The sequence below is a fragment of the Dama dama genome, chromosome 14 (assembly GCF_033118175.1).
Source record: "Dama dama isolate Ldn47 chromosome 14, ASM3311817v1, whole genome shotgun sequence".
Taxonomy (NCBI): domain Eukaryota; kingdom Metazoa; phylum Chordata; class Mammalia; order Artiodactyla; family Cervidae; genus Dama; species Dama dama.
The window spans coordinates 72,629,702-72,647,373 of NC_083694.1; the positions used below are offsets into that span (position 1 = coordinate 72,629,702).

The following is a 17,672-nucleotide window of genomic DNA, read 5'->3' on the forward strand; positions in this document are numbered from 1 at the left end:
TGAAGAAAATTATGGAAGATTACAGATGTTTACTGGGGTAGCTCTACTGCATACAAGGATTTAGATCGGGTATTACAACAGCAGCTAGTAGATACGACACTACTCTTCAAGGCTATGGCTCCGTGTTGGGAGAAGGACCCATGATGGTTCATGTCTAAAGGAGCTGCGAAGAGGGAAGGGGCTGAGGGTAAATCGGAGATGGCAAGGACGGGTCTGGATACATTTCCATCCGGGTAAGGAGATGCGGCTGCTGGATGCAGTCACTTCCAGGCCAAGGTGGTTAAAGCACCTTTTGGGTGAATTGAGAGGTTAGTTGAAAATAGTGGTGCAGGGACTTTCCCGGCGGTCCAGTGGCTAAGACTGCTCCCAATGCAGGGGGCGTGGTTTCAATCCCTGGTCAGGGAACCAGATCCCACAGGCTCCAATTAAAAGTTGCTGCATGCCACAACTAAGACCCAGAGCAGCCAAATAAAAACAATTTTAAATAAATAAAAATAATGGGTGCCAAAGGAGACTGAATTCCTGGCTCTCTACTTGAAGGCGGGCTGATCAGGAGGGCTGACTGCCGAAAACATCTCCAGTGGGTTTTGCGTGAGTAAGAAAGAAACTTTCATGGTGGAAATTCATTTGGATCTCGGTAGTGCTCATTACTGCAGTTACCTTGCTGTGACTGAAACACAGGGGTTAAGAAAGTGTTTCAGTGGACCACTGATGATGCAAGTTACCCCAGTACACCCACTAACTTAAGCCAACAACCATTTTACCCGTCATGACTCCATGAGCCGCAAACTGGGTCGACTCAGTTGAGCAGCTCTTTTTCTCTTCTCCCCAGAAATCACTCCTGAGTCCGTGTGCATCTGAGACTGACTGAGGATGGGCTCAGGTGACCTTATTCACACGTCGGGCAGTGGGTGCAGCTGTCAGCAAGGGAGCCTCGGTTTTCCTCAAGACCTCTGCCGAAGTCTAGTGTGGGCTTGTTGATTACAGCATGGTCTGGTGATTCCAATGTCTGAAGGGGGTCAGTTTTACAAACCAGCTGTCATGCAGAACAAGAGATCACATTTTATGTGTACATGAACAGGTTGAAGGAGGAAATGCCATTTCAGGTGGAGCCTGAATGATGCAAAAATGTTTTCTCAGGCTGAAAATGACAGTGATTTACTGACAGTTTGGGGGACTGGAAGCCAAAATCCACCAGGGCTGCTGCCATGCCTCAGGGGGTCTTGGGGAGGCCCCTTCTTGCCTCGCCCAGCTCCCTGGGCTCCAGGCTGCTTCCCACCAGGCACGGCCCCCATGGTTGCATCCTCTGTATGTCAGTTTTAAGAACACTTGCCACTTAATTCAGCACCCCCACCTCAGACAATCCAGGACGGTCCCCTCATCTCAAAATCCTTAGCTTAATTACATCTGAAAGGGCCCTTTTCCCCAGTTAAAGTAACATTAACAGGTTCCCGAGATGAGAACACAGATATACATTTTAGGGGGACCACCATTACCCCACTACAGGTCTAAAAAGCAATTAAAACGAAGAGATTGTGAAACTGGATTAAAAAAAAATCAACTAGGGACTTCCCTGGTGGTCCAGTGGTTAAGGATCTGCCTTCCAAAACAGGGGGTGCGGGTTCAGTCCCTGGTCAGGGAGTAAGATCCCACGTGCTGCGGGGCAGCTGAGCCTGTGCCACAACTAGAGAGAAGCCCGGCTGTCACAACTGAGACCAAGGAGGTATAAATAAGTATTTTTTTAAAATAAAATAAAATAGACCCAATTATATGATTCTAAAAGAAACACACTTTTAATATAAAGACAAATAAAACGATAGTGAAGTCGCTTCTCCAGGAAATCTTCCCAACCCAGGGATTGAACCCAGGTCTCCTGCATTGTAGGCAGACGCTTTACCATCTGAGCCATCAGGGAGGCCCCCAAAATAAAGGATAGGAAGAGCTTACACCATGACAACACACCCTAAGAACGCGGAGTGCTTATATTAATATAAGAGAAACCGGATCTCAGAACAAAGAAAAATATCAGAAGAGGGACAGCATATAAAGGTAAGGGGGTCGTACAAGGGCACATAACAATCCCGTATACTTATGCTCCTAACAACAGAACTTCAAAGTCCATGAAGGAAAAGCTGAAAAAGTCACAAGCATGGACACATCCAAAGCTATTTTCAACAATGCTATCGAAACGTGTCACCAAGAGACGCCCTCAGACAGAGCAGTGGGTGGTGATGACGTCCTTACACAATCATACAAATACGACTATTCGTAGCAAGTGTAGAGTTTAGTTGCATGCAGAAGATCCGTGTTCCACGGGGTCCCACAGAGGCATCGATTTCACACTTGCAGAAAATGTGAAGGGCGTGTGTGCTGTGCTGATCGCTGAGGCTCGGCCCTCCCGCCCACCACGGGGAGGATACTAACACGGATCGTGCTCGGCAGCCGAGTCAGACACGTCAACGTCACGGGTATTTGACCTGAAACTCAGCGTGCCTTTCAGTGCGGTCATGGAACAGCGGACATGCTTTCTCCCTCCGGCAGCGGCGAGTGCAGAGAACACGGCTCTGATTTGTACGTGGTGCTGACGACCTTAACCGACATCTCCGTGCTGGTGTGTGGGAAATCCTACAGATCAAGGGCAGGCCGGGTCATTTTAAAAGCGCAATTCTAATCCATTTCTTGTAATAAGGTACAAATGGAATCACCATCTTGCTAGATCTTCAGCAGTGTTCTTTCTGGGAAATACACTGCTAGTACTGAATATCCTGAAGAGTAGGTTTCATTTTGAATCCCTGCATGACAAAAGGGCTAGAGGTAATTAGTCTGGATATTTTATGTGACAGTGATTGTGTGCATGTAGTTTATAATTGGAATGATTGTTCAGGGTTAACAAGGCTGCACTTCACTGTCAACATACACTGACTTCATTTGAAACGCAGCCCATACCCTGAACTTACCATTAATTCAATGACTGTTTGAGGGGAACCTACTAACTGGATTGCCAAATAAAATCATGGTTACCTCGTTGTTATGGTAGGATATTGTCTCTCAGAACAATAGGCTGAGATAACTGACATGCTGAGAAAACCAATGCTGATTCTTAACCATAAGATATTAGGGGAAAGTACATTTGTATCATTTCTTTACTATGTGACTCAGATGTGGGATTTTGCTGCTATTTGTTCATCCGTTCACTTCAACAAGCATTTTTTTTTTTTTTTTAGCATTTTCTATGTAATTGTGCTGGTAGAGTTAAAAAAAGATGATTAAGGCAATCTTTTTCCCTTGAAGACCTCAGGAGTTGCCAATAAAAAAGCCCTCATAAACACAAAGCCAAAAAGTAAGAAAGTGCAAACACAGAGACACGTTTGGATACTGTGGAATGCTGAGGTGGTCTGCCCAGCCTCAGACTGCAGAGGCAGCAATGAGCAAGGTGAGCAGTCAGAGAGGGCTTCACAGAGGAGGGGTTGTAGGGGCAGAGGCTTCAAGCAACAGGTATAACATCACCACTCCTAGGATATGAGGGGTATTTTTGTCAGAATAAATATCATGGGCAATGTATAAACAACCCATCTCCTCTAGCAGAGGGCCCTGATACAGAGTAAGTCCTTGTTACTTGTTCTGTTCCAGTTGTTGCCCTGGGGAAAGAAATGGTAACAAACTGAACTAGAACAAAGATAGAGGCAAAAGACGAAGACTTTGAGACACAAAGAAGTGAAACAGGTAGGACTTGGTGATCACCTGGATGCAGGGATGTGAGAAGAAAATCTGATAAAAAGAAAAAAATCTCTAAATTAGCTGTGCCTTTAAAAGAGGCGACAGGACTTCCCTAACAGTCTGGTGGTTAAGAATCCCCTCTTACACTGTCGGTGGGAATGCAAACTAGTACAGCCACTATGGAGAACAGTATGGAGATTCCTTAAAAAAACTGGAAATAGAACTGCCATATGACCCAGCAATCCCACTCCTGGGCATACACACCAAGGAAACTAGATCTGAAAGAGACATGTGCACCCCAATGTTCATCGCAGCACTGTTTATAATTGCCAGGACATGGAAGCAACCTAGATGCCCATCAGCAGACGAATGGATAAGGAAGCTATGGTACATATACACAATGGAATATTACTCATCCATTAAAAAGAATTCATTTGAATCAGTTCTAAAGAGATGGATGAAACTGGAGCCTATTATACAGAGTGAAGTAAGCCAGAAAGATAAAGACCAATACAGTATACTAATACATATATATGGAATTTAAAAAGATGGTAATGATAACCCAATATGCAAAACAAAAAAGAGACACAGATGTACAGAACAGACTTTGGGACTCTGTGGGAGAAAGCGAGGGTGGGATGTTTAGAGAGAACAGCATTGAAACAAGTATACTATCAAGGGTGAAACATATCACCAGCCCAGGTTGGATGCACGAGACAAGTGCTCAGGGCTGGTGCACTGGGATGACCCAGAGGGTCATGGGGAGGGAGGTGGGAGGGGGGATCGGGATGGGGAACACATGTAAATCCATGGCTGATTCATGTCAATGTGTGGCAAAAACCACTACAATATTGTAAAGTAATTAGCCTCCAACTAATAAAAATAAATGAAAAAAAAAAAAAAAAAAAGAATCCACCTCGCCATGCAGGGGACTTGAGTTCAATCCCTGATCAAGGAACTGAGATCCCACATGCCTCAGGGCAACTAAGCCTGAGGGCCACAAGGGAAGATCTCCAATGAAGCAACTAATACTCTCTACAGCTAGATGAATAAATACATACTTTTTAAAAAAGAGGAAATAAATGGCAAAGTAGTATTTGGAAGGGAATGATCATGAAGTCCTTCTGAGCTTGGGAGTATTTATATCTGTACCACAGGCGGGTGGAGAGTAGGTATGGGGACCTCACAAGCGTGGACCAGAGATCTGGGAGTCGTGAGCATGCAGGAAACATTAAAAACATAGACACACATAAAATCATGTGAGGGCGGAATGTGCAGTGGGAGAGGCTGATCAGTGCTTTCAAAGCAGTCAGCCAAGCACTGTATGTGTTGCCCATATTTAACCCTCAGGTCGTGCCTGCTCCTCACCCTGGTGGTGGGCAAAGCTACTGGCCTACTGCTGGGTAGAGGATGATGGAGAGGGTGGAAGAGGACCGGAAACGACAAGATCGATTCGTGTCAGGCAGCGCGTCCACAGCTCCTCCAGGAGACAGAAACGAGGGACAGAGAGGAGCCGAGGGCAGGTGGCATCAGTGGGCACCGGTGGGTGGGCACTCTGGAAGACAGCCGAGGTGCGCCGGGCTCTCCAACAGAAATGGCTGTAATTCTCCCAAGAATTTTCTAAGACCAGCTCCGTGAGACAAAGGGTACCAACGATGTCCCAGGGAATGAAACAAAGATTCCCTGTGGGCAACCTCAGGGGTGTGTAACGTTTGCTCTCAATCATGAGGATTGAGAGTGAAATGCACTGTACGCGGAGTCATGGTGACACGCCGTGACACACCATCCGGCGATCCGAAAAGCATCAGATACACAAATCATGTCCAAAACAACTGTGCCCAACAGGCGGTGTCTGCACAGGACGTTTGCGGGCGGCTGTCAGACCCCAGCACCCACTTGCCCACTCACAGGGCAATACATTCATAGTTTTTGAAAAGGTGACACAGCTGACACTTAAAAGTCAACCACAGGCAGCTTTTCTGGGGCTGAGCTCAGGCAGTCTGGTAACGTGTGCATCTGAGCTGTCGGTAAAATGGCCCAATGTTATTAAATAAATACAATTTAACATGACCTCAGAGTTAGCACCTTTATCATCCAGTTTTTACGGTATTTGCAATTATTAATTTTTCAAATTTGCATTAGGTAAACAATGTTAATTTTAGAATTTCGTGTGAAATGCCCATCTACTAGTTAAGGATTGTAGACTTCAGGAGGAAAAACAATGGGTTCACTGACCCATTGGCAAAGTCCTTGTTCACCAAGCGTACACAGTGCGAGTGTGCTCGGCTGCGTCTCACTCTGCAACCCCATGGACTGCAGGCCCCTCTGTCCATGGGATTGTCCAAGCAAGAGTACTGGAGTCGGTGGCCTTCTCCAGGGCATCTTCCCAACCCTGGATCGAACCCGAGTCTCCCGGGGCTCCTGGATTGGCAGGCAGATTCTTTACCACTGAGCCACCAGGGAAGCCCGTGTCACAGTACAACAAACAGAAGTGTGAGATGGGCTGTGGAGATACAGAGATGAGAAGAGCATATTCCCTACCATCCTCCCTGCTGTCCTGTTTACGATCTGTTGGGAAAACAATGCCCACAAAGTATTACTTATAAAAAGCTAAAATGGAGCAAATAATTGTGGGCCATCAAAGGAAAGATGTCCAGAGGGGAACCAGAGAACAGTGAAAATGTTTTAAGTGATAAACAATTAATACTAGGGAATTCCCTGTAGGTCCAGTGGGTAGGGCTCTATGAATCCACTGCAGGGGGCAGGAGTTCAGTCCCTGGTCCGGGAATTAAGATCCTGCCCAGCGCAGCCAAAGACACAGCATACTAAATGCTAAAGGGACGGGAGGGCTGGAGGAGTTTGTTTTGCCCTTGCCAAGTCACGCTGCAGTGGCCATCGGTTAACTGTGCCCCTACCATCAGTACAGAACTGTTCTCAGGCCTGGGCCTGGGGGGTTCACACAGGCAGTGCCCTGGGCGGGCCCCAGTTGTCTCTAGCACAACTCACACTCATGACGACTGGTTCACAAACGGACACACAAGAAAGAGATGGCTGTTAGGACTTCTGGGAGCAAAAAGGGTTCTTCTCTGTCAGGAGCTCCACAAGACCCTCTTTTCAGCGGGACAAGGAAGAGAAACCTAGGAGCCTTTTACACCACCTTTCACCCAAAGGGAACAGCCATCAGCAATCAGGAGGAAACTCAGTTTGAGCCACGGCCAAGGCCCGTGCGTGGACGAAGTCCTGCCTCGGGGGGACAGGGCCCACCCCTTCTACTGTAACCAGATAGTCACCTGACCCATATCCTGCCACCTAGAAGCCTAATGTAGCTACTGAAAAAAATCTATCCAAATGAAACAGGGAAACACCAGTCTCTGAACTACTTTCTTCCTCCTCCTCCAAATAACAAGCATGTTCAATGTCAACCCAAACATCAAGAGGACGGGAAGGAGTTCAGAATACATGTCACATCATGGGACATGCAGAGAGGTGGCACAAAACTCTTCCTAAAGCAAACTTGGGTGTAAGCGCATTTTAAATAAAGTGGGGCCTAAAGGTACCATTCTAGGGTGGAATGCTGTGCCCCCCACTTTCACACAGTTCTGTCTGCTTTGAGCACAGAGACTCTAAGAGGAAATGAACACATGCTAGAACAAGGCGGGCAACAAGATCCAAGGAGGCTCTTTCAAGCAAGAGACGCAGTGAATGTAAGTTACTTGATGTGCCTTGACACTGACTTCCAAGTGTGAAGATGAGAGAAAAACTGAAGGGGCAGATAATCTATTCAATGTCTAAACAACACCCTAATTAAGTTATCAAATCTGCAAACTATTTATACTAAGATACTTCATCAACTCTTAATTATATAGATTTCCAGCTCTGGTTAAGATTTCAGTTCAGTTCAGTCGCTCAGTGGTGTCCGACTCTTTGCTACCCCATGGACTGCAGCATGCCAGGCTTCCCTGTCCATCACCAATACCCAGAGCTTGCTCAAACTCATGTCCATCGAATCGGTGATGCCATCCAACCATCTCATCCTCTGTCATCCCCTTCTCCTCCTGCCCTCAATCTTTCCCAGCATCAGGGTCTTTTCAAATGAGTCAGTTCTTCACATCAGGTGGCCAAGAATTGGAGTTTCAGCTTCAACATCAGTTCCTTCCAATGAATATTCAGGACTGATTTCCTTTAGGATTGACTGACTGGATCTCCTTGCAGTCCAAGGGACTCTCAAGAGTTTTCTCTAACACCACAGTTCAAAAGCATCAATTTTTCGGTGCTCAGCTTTTTTTATAGTCCAACTCTCACATCCATACACGACTACTGGAAAAACCATAGCTTTGACTAGATGGCCATTTGTTGGCAAAGTAAAGTCTCTGCTTTTAAATGTTGCTCATAGCTTTTCTTCCAAGGAGCAAGTGTCTCTTAATGTCACGACTGCAGTCACCACCTGCAGTGATTTTGGAGCTCCAAAAAATAAAGTCTCTCACTGTTTCCATTGTTTCCCCATCTATTTGACATGAAGTGATGGGACCAGATGCCATGATCTTAGTTTTTTGAGATTTAAAGATAGATATAAGATTTAAAGATATGTATATAAAAGAATGCACACACTGTTAACACCTGAGAAGCACAAAACAGCTTTGGGGCCTAAATGCCCAAAGGCTTTTAACTAACAGATGCTTTTTAAACCTGGTGATGGAGGATATAATGTAAGGTTCTGGTTAACCCTGTGATTTCTTTCCCAGTAATCTGAACACTATTTTTATATCCCTTCTTCCATTTACTGATTTTAAATTTTAAAATAATTATGGGTTCACAAGAAGTTGCAAAAATAGTACAGCAGGTTCCCTTCACCCAGTTTCCCCAACTGGTTACATCTTCCATACTTGTAACACAGTATCAAAGCTAGGAAGGTGACTTTGGAACAAAGTGCTCTAGGTCTACCTCTAATCACACTGTAGACTTCTGACAAGATCAGAACACAGAACTACTACTACTACTACTATCACAAACATCTCCCCTCCCTCCCGCCCCTTTATATTCACACGTGCCCCCTCATCCAGTAAAGCAGATGTTTCACAAACAATATTCACTCTTCGTAGGTGACTATTTTCTATCATGAAAGTGGTCTAGTCTATTTCATTTCTGTAAAATTTGGTCTCTATCCTTTGAATTAATGTCACAACTGGTAACATTACAACATACAACAATTAACATACAACAATTCACCCTCAATTTTAAAAACAATGTAATCAATCAGAACTTCCAGGCACTTCGAGAATTTGGTTTCGCAAAAAACACAAACACACAGCTGATTCACAGTAAATTCCCTTTTAAAACCACAGTTGCCCTTTCCACAGTTTTACTGAGGGTCCCTCCTCACCCTCCCAGGTTTTAAACTTTTCTCAGATCACTAAGCATTCTCCAGAGCCTGATTAACTAATTTATTATCCCAGCACAAAGGAAGTAAGTAGATTTACAAAAGAGGATCCCAATTTATTAATTACTATGAGATTTACAACGGACCAATAGGGCCATTTCAATCAGCGCTGACTAAGAATACAAATATAATGCCAGGGTTGCAAGGTAAATGCAGATGGCAAAAAGGGGTGGTGATGGTCTGTCTTCATCCTTCTCCTGTACCACTCCACAACCTGCTCTTGTCCTCAGAGGTCAACGGCTGCCATCAGTTCCTCAAAAAGTGAAGAACACTTAAAAACAGCTTACTCTTCAAGCCTGAAACACAGGCTGAGGGGAGGAGGCAGGAGTATCGTTAATTTTAACGCCTGAAATTACCTCCTGGGATGTGTGCTAATTTTCTCAAAGTCAGTTTTGGGGGGAGGAGCGTGATAACTTTCATCTTTCAGACAGGAAATTTAATCTTGGTTTGGATTTTGCAAATTACTTAGCAACCTGAAACCGACGCCTCTTCCGGCTTTCGGTCCTCAGGTTAGTCTGCGTCAAAGAGCCAGGCGCGCGAGGGCTCCCCTCCCAGCACAGAGCACCTGCAAATACTCAAGCCCTTCCTGGATGAACCCAAGCTGGCTATAAACGAACCTGGGCGACTCGGATCACTTTCTGGCATTTTATCAGTTGTAGCGATTAGGTTGAAAAGATCCCGGGGCTCCTTTGACATGAGAAAACGAATGTCCACGTGTCCTGTCAGAAAACCAATGAGAAACTTGGAGCGGAGGTCCTGAGCGTGGAGAAGGCACGATCTCCGGTCCCCGCGTCCTGCGGGAGCCTCCTCAGTCGCCCAAGTCCACCTCATCTCCGGGCAGGGGCACAGGGCGGCGGACGGCCCGGAGTCCGGTCCCCGGGGGGCGGGCGGGGTCCGCAGGGGCCAAGCTCGGGGTCGGGAAGGGTGGGGAGGTCCCTCGGTCCGCGGTCAGGGGTGCGGGCCGGGGTCCAGAACCGGAGGAAGGGCTCCGGATGCTCGAGGCCGGGGTGGGAAGGGGAGTCGGGACCCGGAGGACCGAGGTGCGGGAGTGGCGTCTGGGTCCGACAGCCTGAGCCCCGCCAGGCCCCGCGGGCGCAGCCCGGCCCGCCCCGCGGCCCCGCGCCCCGCCTCCTCAGGCGGCGGCCATGGCGGCCTGGCGGGTCCCAGCGTCCGCGCTCGGGAGGCCGCGGCCGGCCGCCCCGCCGCCAGAGCTGCCGCCCCGTGACGGAGCAGCGTTCCGACGGCGCCGCGGCATGCCCCTCTGCTCGGCTGCGCGGGAAGACGGCGGTAGTCTCGGGCCCGACTCGCAGGGCGGGCCGGAGGAAGCGGGCAAGCGCCCGGCGAGCAAAGAGTTAACGGCTGCGGAGCGGAGAATCGCGGAACTACACGCGGCCGCCTGCGCGGTGAGGCCCCGCCCCCCCTCCCAGGGCCGCGCGCCTGCGCCTGCGCAGTGAGGCCCCGCCTCCCGAGACTCCCAAGCCCCGCCCCGCCCGGGCCTCCGTCCAGGGGCCGTGCGTCCGCGCGGCGAGGCCCCGCCCCTCGGGCGTCCCGCCCCGCCCCGCAGCCCGGAGCATCTGTGCGCATGCGTGTCCCCCACCTGGAGCCAGGTGGCTAGAGGCCGGTGCAGGCGTGTTGCTGGCCTCTGGTCGCGCGGGTGAGTCCCGTTCTGAACTTTTCTCCTGAAAACTGACCACAGTTTCCTATTCTCAGTGAAGAATGAACATGTATCTATCTTGAGTATGAGTGCAGCTCCTTTCTAATCTGTGTCCGACCTATAAACTCCGTGGGGTCCATCATCGCGCTGCGTGTGTGTGTGTGTGTGTGTGTGTGTGTGTGTGTGTGTGTGTGTGTGTGTTGGACGGGTGTAAGGCACTGAGATAAGAGTAGAGGAACCAAGAGGTCACAGGAAAATATGTGTTTTTATCTGCAGTATCAGGTAAACACCAATGATTTCAATAATGAGAACGTAAAAGATGAACTTTTTTTTAAATTTAATTTTTGATACCATCCTTTAGTCGTTTGCCACCTCTCAGAGCACAGTTACAAAGGAAACCATAATCAGGAGTCTACCTTCTTTGCAGACGGTCTTGAGCTGTGTTTTCTTCTGGTTTGGGGGTTTGTCAATTGCTTGTTGGCACTAAAATCAGAAGTTGTCACCTCCCATCACCGTTTCTAATATCTTAGACTACATAAGTTTAAAGGTAGCATATTATATTTGCGTCATCTTTAAAGAGCAAGTGAGTTCTATGATAAAGATACAAAAAGAGATATGAAGGTAGCCTGTGATACACTGCAGGTGATCAGTCCTTCAGAGGACTGATGTTAACCAAGTCTGAGCTGGAGCTAAGGGGGCAGAGAAGGAAATCCTGCAGGTTGCCTGAAGTTGCCTTTTTTCCTCTGGCAGTTAGTAGGCCCTGAGACCCACTCCCTGGTTCATTCCAGTGTTGAAACTTCTGCACAGAGACTCTTTAGGAAACGACTGGCAGCTCTTATTGTTCTTGTTTATGTTTATACTCTTTCTTAAAATAACATGTGTAATTTGTTCCCATACTTCACCATATGGGCTTCCCTGGTGGCTCAAGATGGTAAAGAATCCACCTGCCACACAGGAGACCTGGTTTTGACCCCTGGGTCAAGAAGATCCCCTGGAGGAGGGCATGGCAACCCACTCCAGTATTCTTGCCTGGAGAATCCCCATGGACAGAGGAGCCTGGAGGGCTACAGTCCATGGGGCCACAAAAAGTCGGAGACGACTGAGCAACTAAGCACATTTCACCGTATACATGTGGTAAATAGAAGCAAAAGGTGTCATTCTCTATAAAGCAAACACCAGTGGCCTGGAAAGATGGTCTCCATCAGCCTGGGGAAAAAAACATTTTCTCACTCAGGAAATCCATCAGTGTCAGCATTGCGGGTTAAATGACCATCCCAGAGTCCATAAGTAAAGCTGATAACAAGCTTGTTGTTCTTATTGTTCAACAAATCAGACCCCCCTGCCACTGGTCCTTCTCCCACACCTGCAGGCAGGTAGCTGTCTTACCTGCACTGATCTGCCTCCCCGGACGTCTTGTTCTCGGTCAGCATTCCTGCCCCACTTTTGTCTGTTGCCACCATTACCTAAGGCTCATTCACTAAGGATAAATTAAGTTTGTGTGGGCAGCCAATGAGCTCAGAGCTTCCCCATCAACAGGGAAAGCAAGAGAGCTTTCCATGCCCAGGAGCAGTCTGTAAGGCTCCCAGGCTCCAGGCAATTTGCTTTCAGAAGACCCCCAGCTATGAAAAGTAGAGAGATGTCCGCTGACAGAGTTACCAGCATTCTTTCACTTTTCTTCCAAGTCTTCCAACACACACTTTGCATTAATAACTAAAGAAGTGAGGTCTTGACAGTCGGTCATTCTAACGTAGTGTTCAGTGCCTCTGGTCTTACATAATCTGCTTCTGTGACCCCAAAGGATTTTGGAGGCCCCTTAGACTGGCCTTGGGACTCGATTGTGGGATTTCTGCTGCCCTTGTTGCCTTGTCTCCACACTTTATTCATGAGGTATAGTTGATTAAAAGCTGAACTAGAACAAAATATTCAGCCATTAAGGAAGACACTCCAAAGAAGTAGTTTGTGGCACACACGAAAATATATGTCAGAAGACATTTAAGTGTCACATGTAATTTAATGGAAAGGCTCTATACAAGAGTGGTGCAGAGCTACTGCATAGTAAAAGAAAAAGTCCAGGAGAAAGTTTTTCTCCAAAATTTTCCCCTTCAAAATCTCAAGGCTAGTTAAAAAGAATGAAATAGTGCCATTTGCAGCAACGTGGATGGACCAAGAGATTGTCATACTGACTGAAGTAAGTCAGAGAAGGAGAAATATAGTATGAAAGTGAAAGTGGGGCTTCTCTGGTAGCTCAGCTGCTAAAGAATCTGCCTGCAATGTAGGAGATCTGGGTTTGATCCCTGGGTTAGGAAGATCCCCTGGAGAAGGGAATGGCTACCCACTCCATTATTCTGGCCTGGAGAATTCCATGGACTGTATAGTCCATGGGGTGGCAACAGTTGGACATGACACCCCTTTTATGCAGAATCTAAAAAGAAATCATACAAATGAACTTATTTACAAGACAGAAACAGACGCACAGACTTAGAGAATGAATTTCTGGTTGCCAAAGGGAATGGACAGCTGGGGAGTCTGGGATCAACATGCCCACACTGCTGTCTTTAAAACAGATAACCATCCAGGACCACCTGCACAGCACAGGGAACTCTGCGCAATGTTACGCGGCAGCCTGGATGGGAGGAGAGTTTGGCGGAGAACAGATGCCCGTGTGTGCTTCCCAGGTGGTACCCACACCTGTGATAAAGCACCCACAGGCCGGGGCAGGAGACAAAGAAGCTCAGGTTCAGTTCCTGGGCTGGGACGATCCCCTGAGGGCAGGCATGGTAACCCCCTCCAGTATTCTCGCCTGGAGAGTCCCGTGGACAGAGGATCCTACTCGGTTGCAGAGAGTAAGACATGACTGAGAACGCATGCATAGATACATGTGTATGTATGGCTGGGTCCCTTTGCTGTCCACCTGAAACTATCACAACGTCGTTTTTCTGATTTTAAGTATTTATTTATTTGGCTGTGCTGGGTCTTAGTTGCATGCAGGATCTTTCATTGTAGAATTCGAACTCTGATTTGCATTAAGTGGGATCTAGCTTCCTGACCAGGGATCGAACTCAGGCCCCTTGCAGTGGGAGGTCGGACGAAGTCCCAGCCACTGGACCATCAAGGAAGTCCCCCTATCACGACATTGTTAATCAGGTATGAAAGTGAAAGTGAAAGTCGCTCAGTCATGTCTGACTCTTTTATACTCCAATACAAAATTAAAAGTTTAAAAAAAAAATCTCAAGGATAAATAAGGTCACCCACGGGGTCCACATCCATAAAAGAGGTTGCACTGTTTACTCTGTCTTCACACAATGTACCTGGGACAACTTTTTAAAACCATGTTTGAATGTATTAATAAGTAGAGCATGCATCCTTGACATCTGAAGGTCTGTAGTAAGAGCTGCTTTTGATCAAACTCATGAGGCAGTGAGTGTTAATATGCTAAAACAATACTTTTATTTTGCTTAAAAACGGTAATAAAAACACTCCAAAAAAAGAAAACAGTGCAAAGTGTGCAGGGGAGTAGCACATCATGAAGGTAAGGAAAAGTGTTCAATAATAGCGAAGGTCGTACTTTTTCTAGAAGGCCCGTTGGTTTTGATTAGCACCTTTTCTGTAAGTTTGAATCATTATCCGCATATTTTAAGCACTGAAATTGCAACTGCAACTTCTGAGTGAAAGTTCATTTTCAGCCTCTTAAGCTCTTAAAGTCATTAAATCACCTGTTATTAAACTTGTTACCTAGAAACTGAATGAAAAATACCTGCGTGGTGGCTGCATCATTATTGGGTATAGAGGCGTTCTTGTTTTTCCATCAACTTCTCATTTTTCTCAAACTATATTTTCTCCTCATGTCACATAAAGTTGGACTGTGTATAATGTCGGAATGCATTCGGGCCTTAATTGCAAGTGCCACGAAAATTGCTGGGAAGAAGTTTAATATTGTTTGAAGAAAAACGTTGCAGTATTTTATGGGTAGGAATTATGGTGAGGAGATACGACGAATTTTGAGATGAATGAATTGTTTGATTTCATTACTCCTCAGGCTGGCCAGCTAAACTACGTGGACCCAGCTACTGGCTGCGTGGTGTTCACCCAGCTGGCCCACTTGCAGAGAGGCCAGTGCTGCGGCTCTGCCTGCAGACACGTGAGTACCAGCTCTGCCTGCGGGGGCGGCAGTTTTCGGTGCTTCTGTGACTTCATAAATACCTATTATTTGAAAAACAAGTCAAATAAAAATGCTAAATAGACCTGTGGTGCACTTTCACAAGCTTCCCTAGCCGAGGACAGTGAAAGTCCTGAGGATCAACAGAGGACCTTTAAAGTTAATGGAATTTTGTAACATTTCACCCTGAGCATCAGTTCCTTGAAATGCGAGTGATGGGAAATTCATGGGAGTTCTTTTATTGTTAGGAAACTTTTCACGAGGTTTCAAATAAGCTGTGTTCACTAGGCAAGTTCAAAGACAGCAGGAAGAGAAATCCAGAATATTGCAGACTAGATCCCAGGAAGCATTTATTTTTCATTTTTAGCTGAATCAATAGATACTTGCCCAACATTGGCAGGTAGGTTTTTTTTTTAAAAAACCTTCTCCCTTGCTTCCTTCCTTTCCTCCTTCCCTCCTCCTCCTGTCTCCTCCTTCTCTTCTTCCTTCTGTATTATGATTACTCCCCCTCCCTTCCTCCTTCTCTCCTGCCTCTCGTTCTTTCTGTAGCTATTTTCTGCTGTCTTTAAAATAACCAGGAGACTTGGCCCCCCACACTTAGTGCTGTACATTTCCTAAAATGTATATTTCAGCAACCCTAAATCCCTATGCTCACTGATTAAGATGTGCTAAATATGTAATCCTTCCCTATTTTGAGCAAAAAATAGATGGGAATGGGTTCTTCACGGTAACCTTTTTAGAGCATACCAGTAAGAGAAACTGTTAGGCAGTTAAGACTATAAACAGATAACCTCTGTTTATAGACCACTTTGTACGTTTGGGGGCAAGAAGTTGTTATTTGCTCTAACTGACCCACTTTATATCAAGGAACCAGCACTAAGATCCTTATATTAGCCAGTATTGATAAATTAAGCCTTCGCTTTTATGGATGTTCCTACCTGTGCCATTAGCTGTTTCTAATCAAATGCCTAAGAGCTTTGCCTGAATTGAGGACTTGGAGGATTTTTTTTAAGGGTGAGGTTTTGATGGTAAAATTCTTCAAGTTGGAAGGATGCATTTAGGAAGTGATTCTTGGACCCTAATTAGGACCATTTGCCAGACGTTCCCACCGTCCTCCTCTGAGTCTGTAGGCGGTAGATCAAATAATCTATAGAACATTATCAGCAGTCTCTCTTTTTCACCATAAGACATGCACTTTTGCAAGATAAAATAATTCAACAATAACTTGTTTTCTTTCTTTTGCAGTGTCCATATGGTCAAATCAATGTTAAAGATCCATCCAAAAAGAAGCAGTTCAATTCATATTTTTATGTGTGACAACAATTTTATCTCTGTTCTCCATCTAACTGAGCCATATTAAAAATAAATAAATTTTAATCCAGAATGGTTTTCTGGGCTGTTAGTACTTAAGCATGGGATTCATCTTAAGTACATATGTTAAAAGAACATCAACAAAATGAAAAAGTTAGCAAATATTTGTGTTTCTGAAGTGGCACATTGATAGTTATTTTGCTTTCTTTTTGCTTCATTATCAGACATATGTTGAAAAAAAGAAAATAATGACTCTTTCATTAAATAAATACCAGCAATCAGGTCACATTAGTAGCCCTTGATTTTGCTTTTTTTTATAGCCCCACTTTTCCTACTGTTTTCTTTTCAGTGCTAGCAACCCAAGGGAAGTTACTGGCAGATAGAAGAATCTGACTCCATCCTGCCTTTTATTTACATCTTGAGCTGTGAGGAGGTTGATGTATATGAGTGCCCAAGAAGTGCTATTCCCCAGCAAGAAGCGTGCTCATGTTCCATCTGTTCCCCTAATAAAAACTTTAAATCATTCCAACTTGGGGGTCAGGCCACTGAAGACGCCTCGCCTAAACAATTGTTTTTCCTCTCTCCCACATTTTACCCCTCTATCTCTGATGGCACTCCGCAGGCTGATCTGTCTTAGGGTGTTTATTAGCTTTACACCCATTTCAGTCCACTTCTGTGAAAACCCTGGGCTTCTAGGACCCCCCGGGGACCACCCTCTCCACACTTCCCCGGCTTCCCTCTGACCAGGGCAGTCCTCAGGAAACCTTTTCCTGGCCAGGGGAAGCTGATTGGTGAGATGGCAGACTGGCTTTACCCAGGGCTGACCCTCAGCTTTTACTCCCAGCAGAATCTGAAAGGTTCTCCAACATCTCCGAGGTCTGCCTTAATCTCTGCCTGTGGCCCCAGTGAAGGTTCCCCCTCCAAAGATTTCTACAAAGCTTAAGCAACAAAAATGTCTGATGCCTTCTCCCATATTCTATTCAAAACAAAAGCCCTTCTAAACTTTAAAAGGAATGAAAAAAAAAAAAAAGAAAGAAAAACACCATTAAGTCTCTAAGACATGACTTCCAGTATTCATTTTATGTCAAGTATTAAATCGTTTCCCAAAGCTGTGGGCAGTTTTGGTGCCCCTGCATTTCTGATGCTCTCCCCGAGGTTCCCAGAACAGCCCTGTCCCTTGGGCCTTAGCATCCTCCTTGGGCGGAAAGAGTAGTGTCTGTGTCTGTGGCCTGGTGTTGCCCTCTCCAGGAGCTCTTTGGAGGAGAAGCAGAGAACAGATCAGCATTGTGACAGTCTTTCCAGAAAGGTCTGTGGACTCCTGGCAGCCGATTTCCTTTCCATTCTTAGGTCAAGGAGCAGTGGCTAGCTCCAGGTTTCCAGGCAGATTTGAAGATTAC

At 46.1% G+C, this 17,672-nt stretch overlaps 1 protein-coding gene and 1 long non-coding RNA gene across 2 annotated transcripts; one reads left to right on the plus strand and one right to left on the minus strand.

Moving 5' to 3' along the window:
* Nucleotides 1–1,967: 1,967 nt before the first annotated feature.
* LOC133069457 (uncharacterized) lies at nucleotides 1,968–10,247 on the minus strand. Its single transcript, XR_009695874.1, has 2 exons — nucleotides 9,772–10,247; nucleotides 1,968–2,792 (listed from the first exon to the last, which is right to left on the minus strand). It is a non-coding gene; the product is annotated as an uncharacterized LOC133069457 (long non-coding RNA).
* Nucleotides 10,248–10,296: 49 nt separating this feature from the next.
* Nucleotides 10,297–16,779, plus strand: C14H1orf53 (chromosome 14 C1orf53 homolog). Its single transcript, XM_061161081.1, has 3 exons — nucleotides 10,297–10,557; nucleotides 14,845–14,946; nucleotides 16,210–16,779. Exons 1-3 carry the CDS (start codon nucleotides 10,300–10,302, stop codon nucleotides 16,279–16,281), a joined length of 432 nt encoding a protein of 143 aa, XP_061017064.1. The 5' UTR covers nucleotides 10,297–10,299; the 3' UTR covers nucleotides 16,282–16,779.
* Nucleotides 16,780–17,672: the final 893 nt, after the last annotated feature.

Bases quoted from the DNA above. Each gene is read 5' to 3' on its own strand.
- C14H1orf53 (XM_061161081.1), top strand. From the start codon at position 10,300: ATGGCGGCCTGGCGGGTCCCAGCGTCCGCGCTCGGGAGGCCGCGGCCG. The intron at 10,558-14,844 runs GTGAGGCCCCGC...ATTACTCCTCAG, and splicing joins TACACGCGGCCGCCTGCGCG to GCTGGCCAGCTAAACTACGT. The intron at 14,947-16,209 runs GTGAGTACCAGC...TTTCTTTTGCAG, and splicing joins GCGGCTCTGCCTGCAGACAC to TGTCCATATGGTCAAATCAA.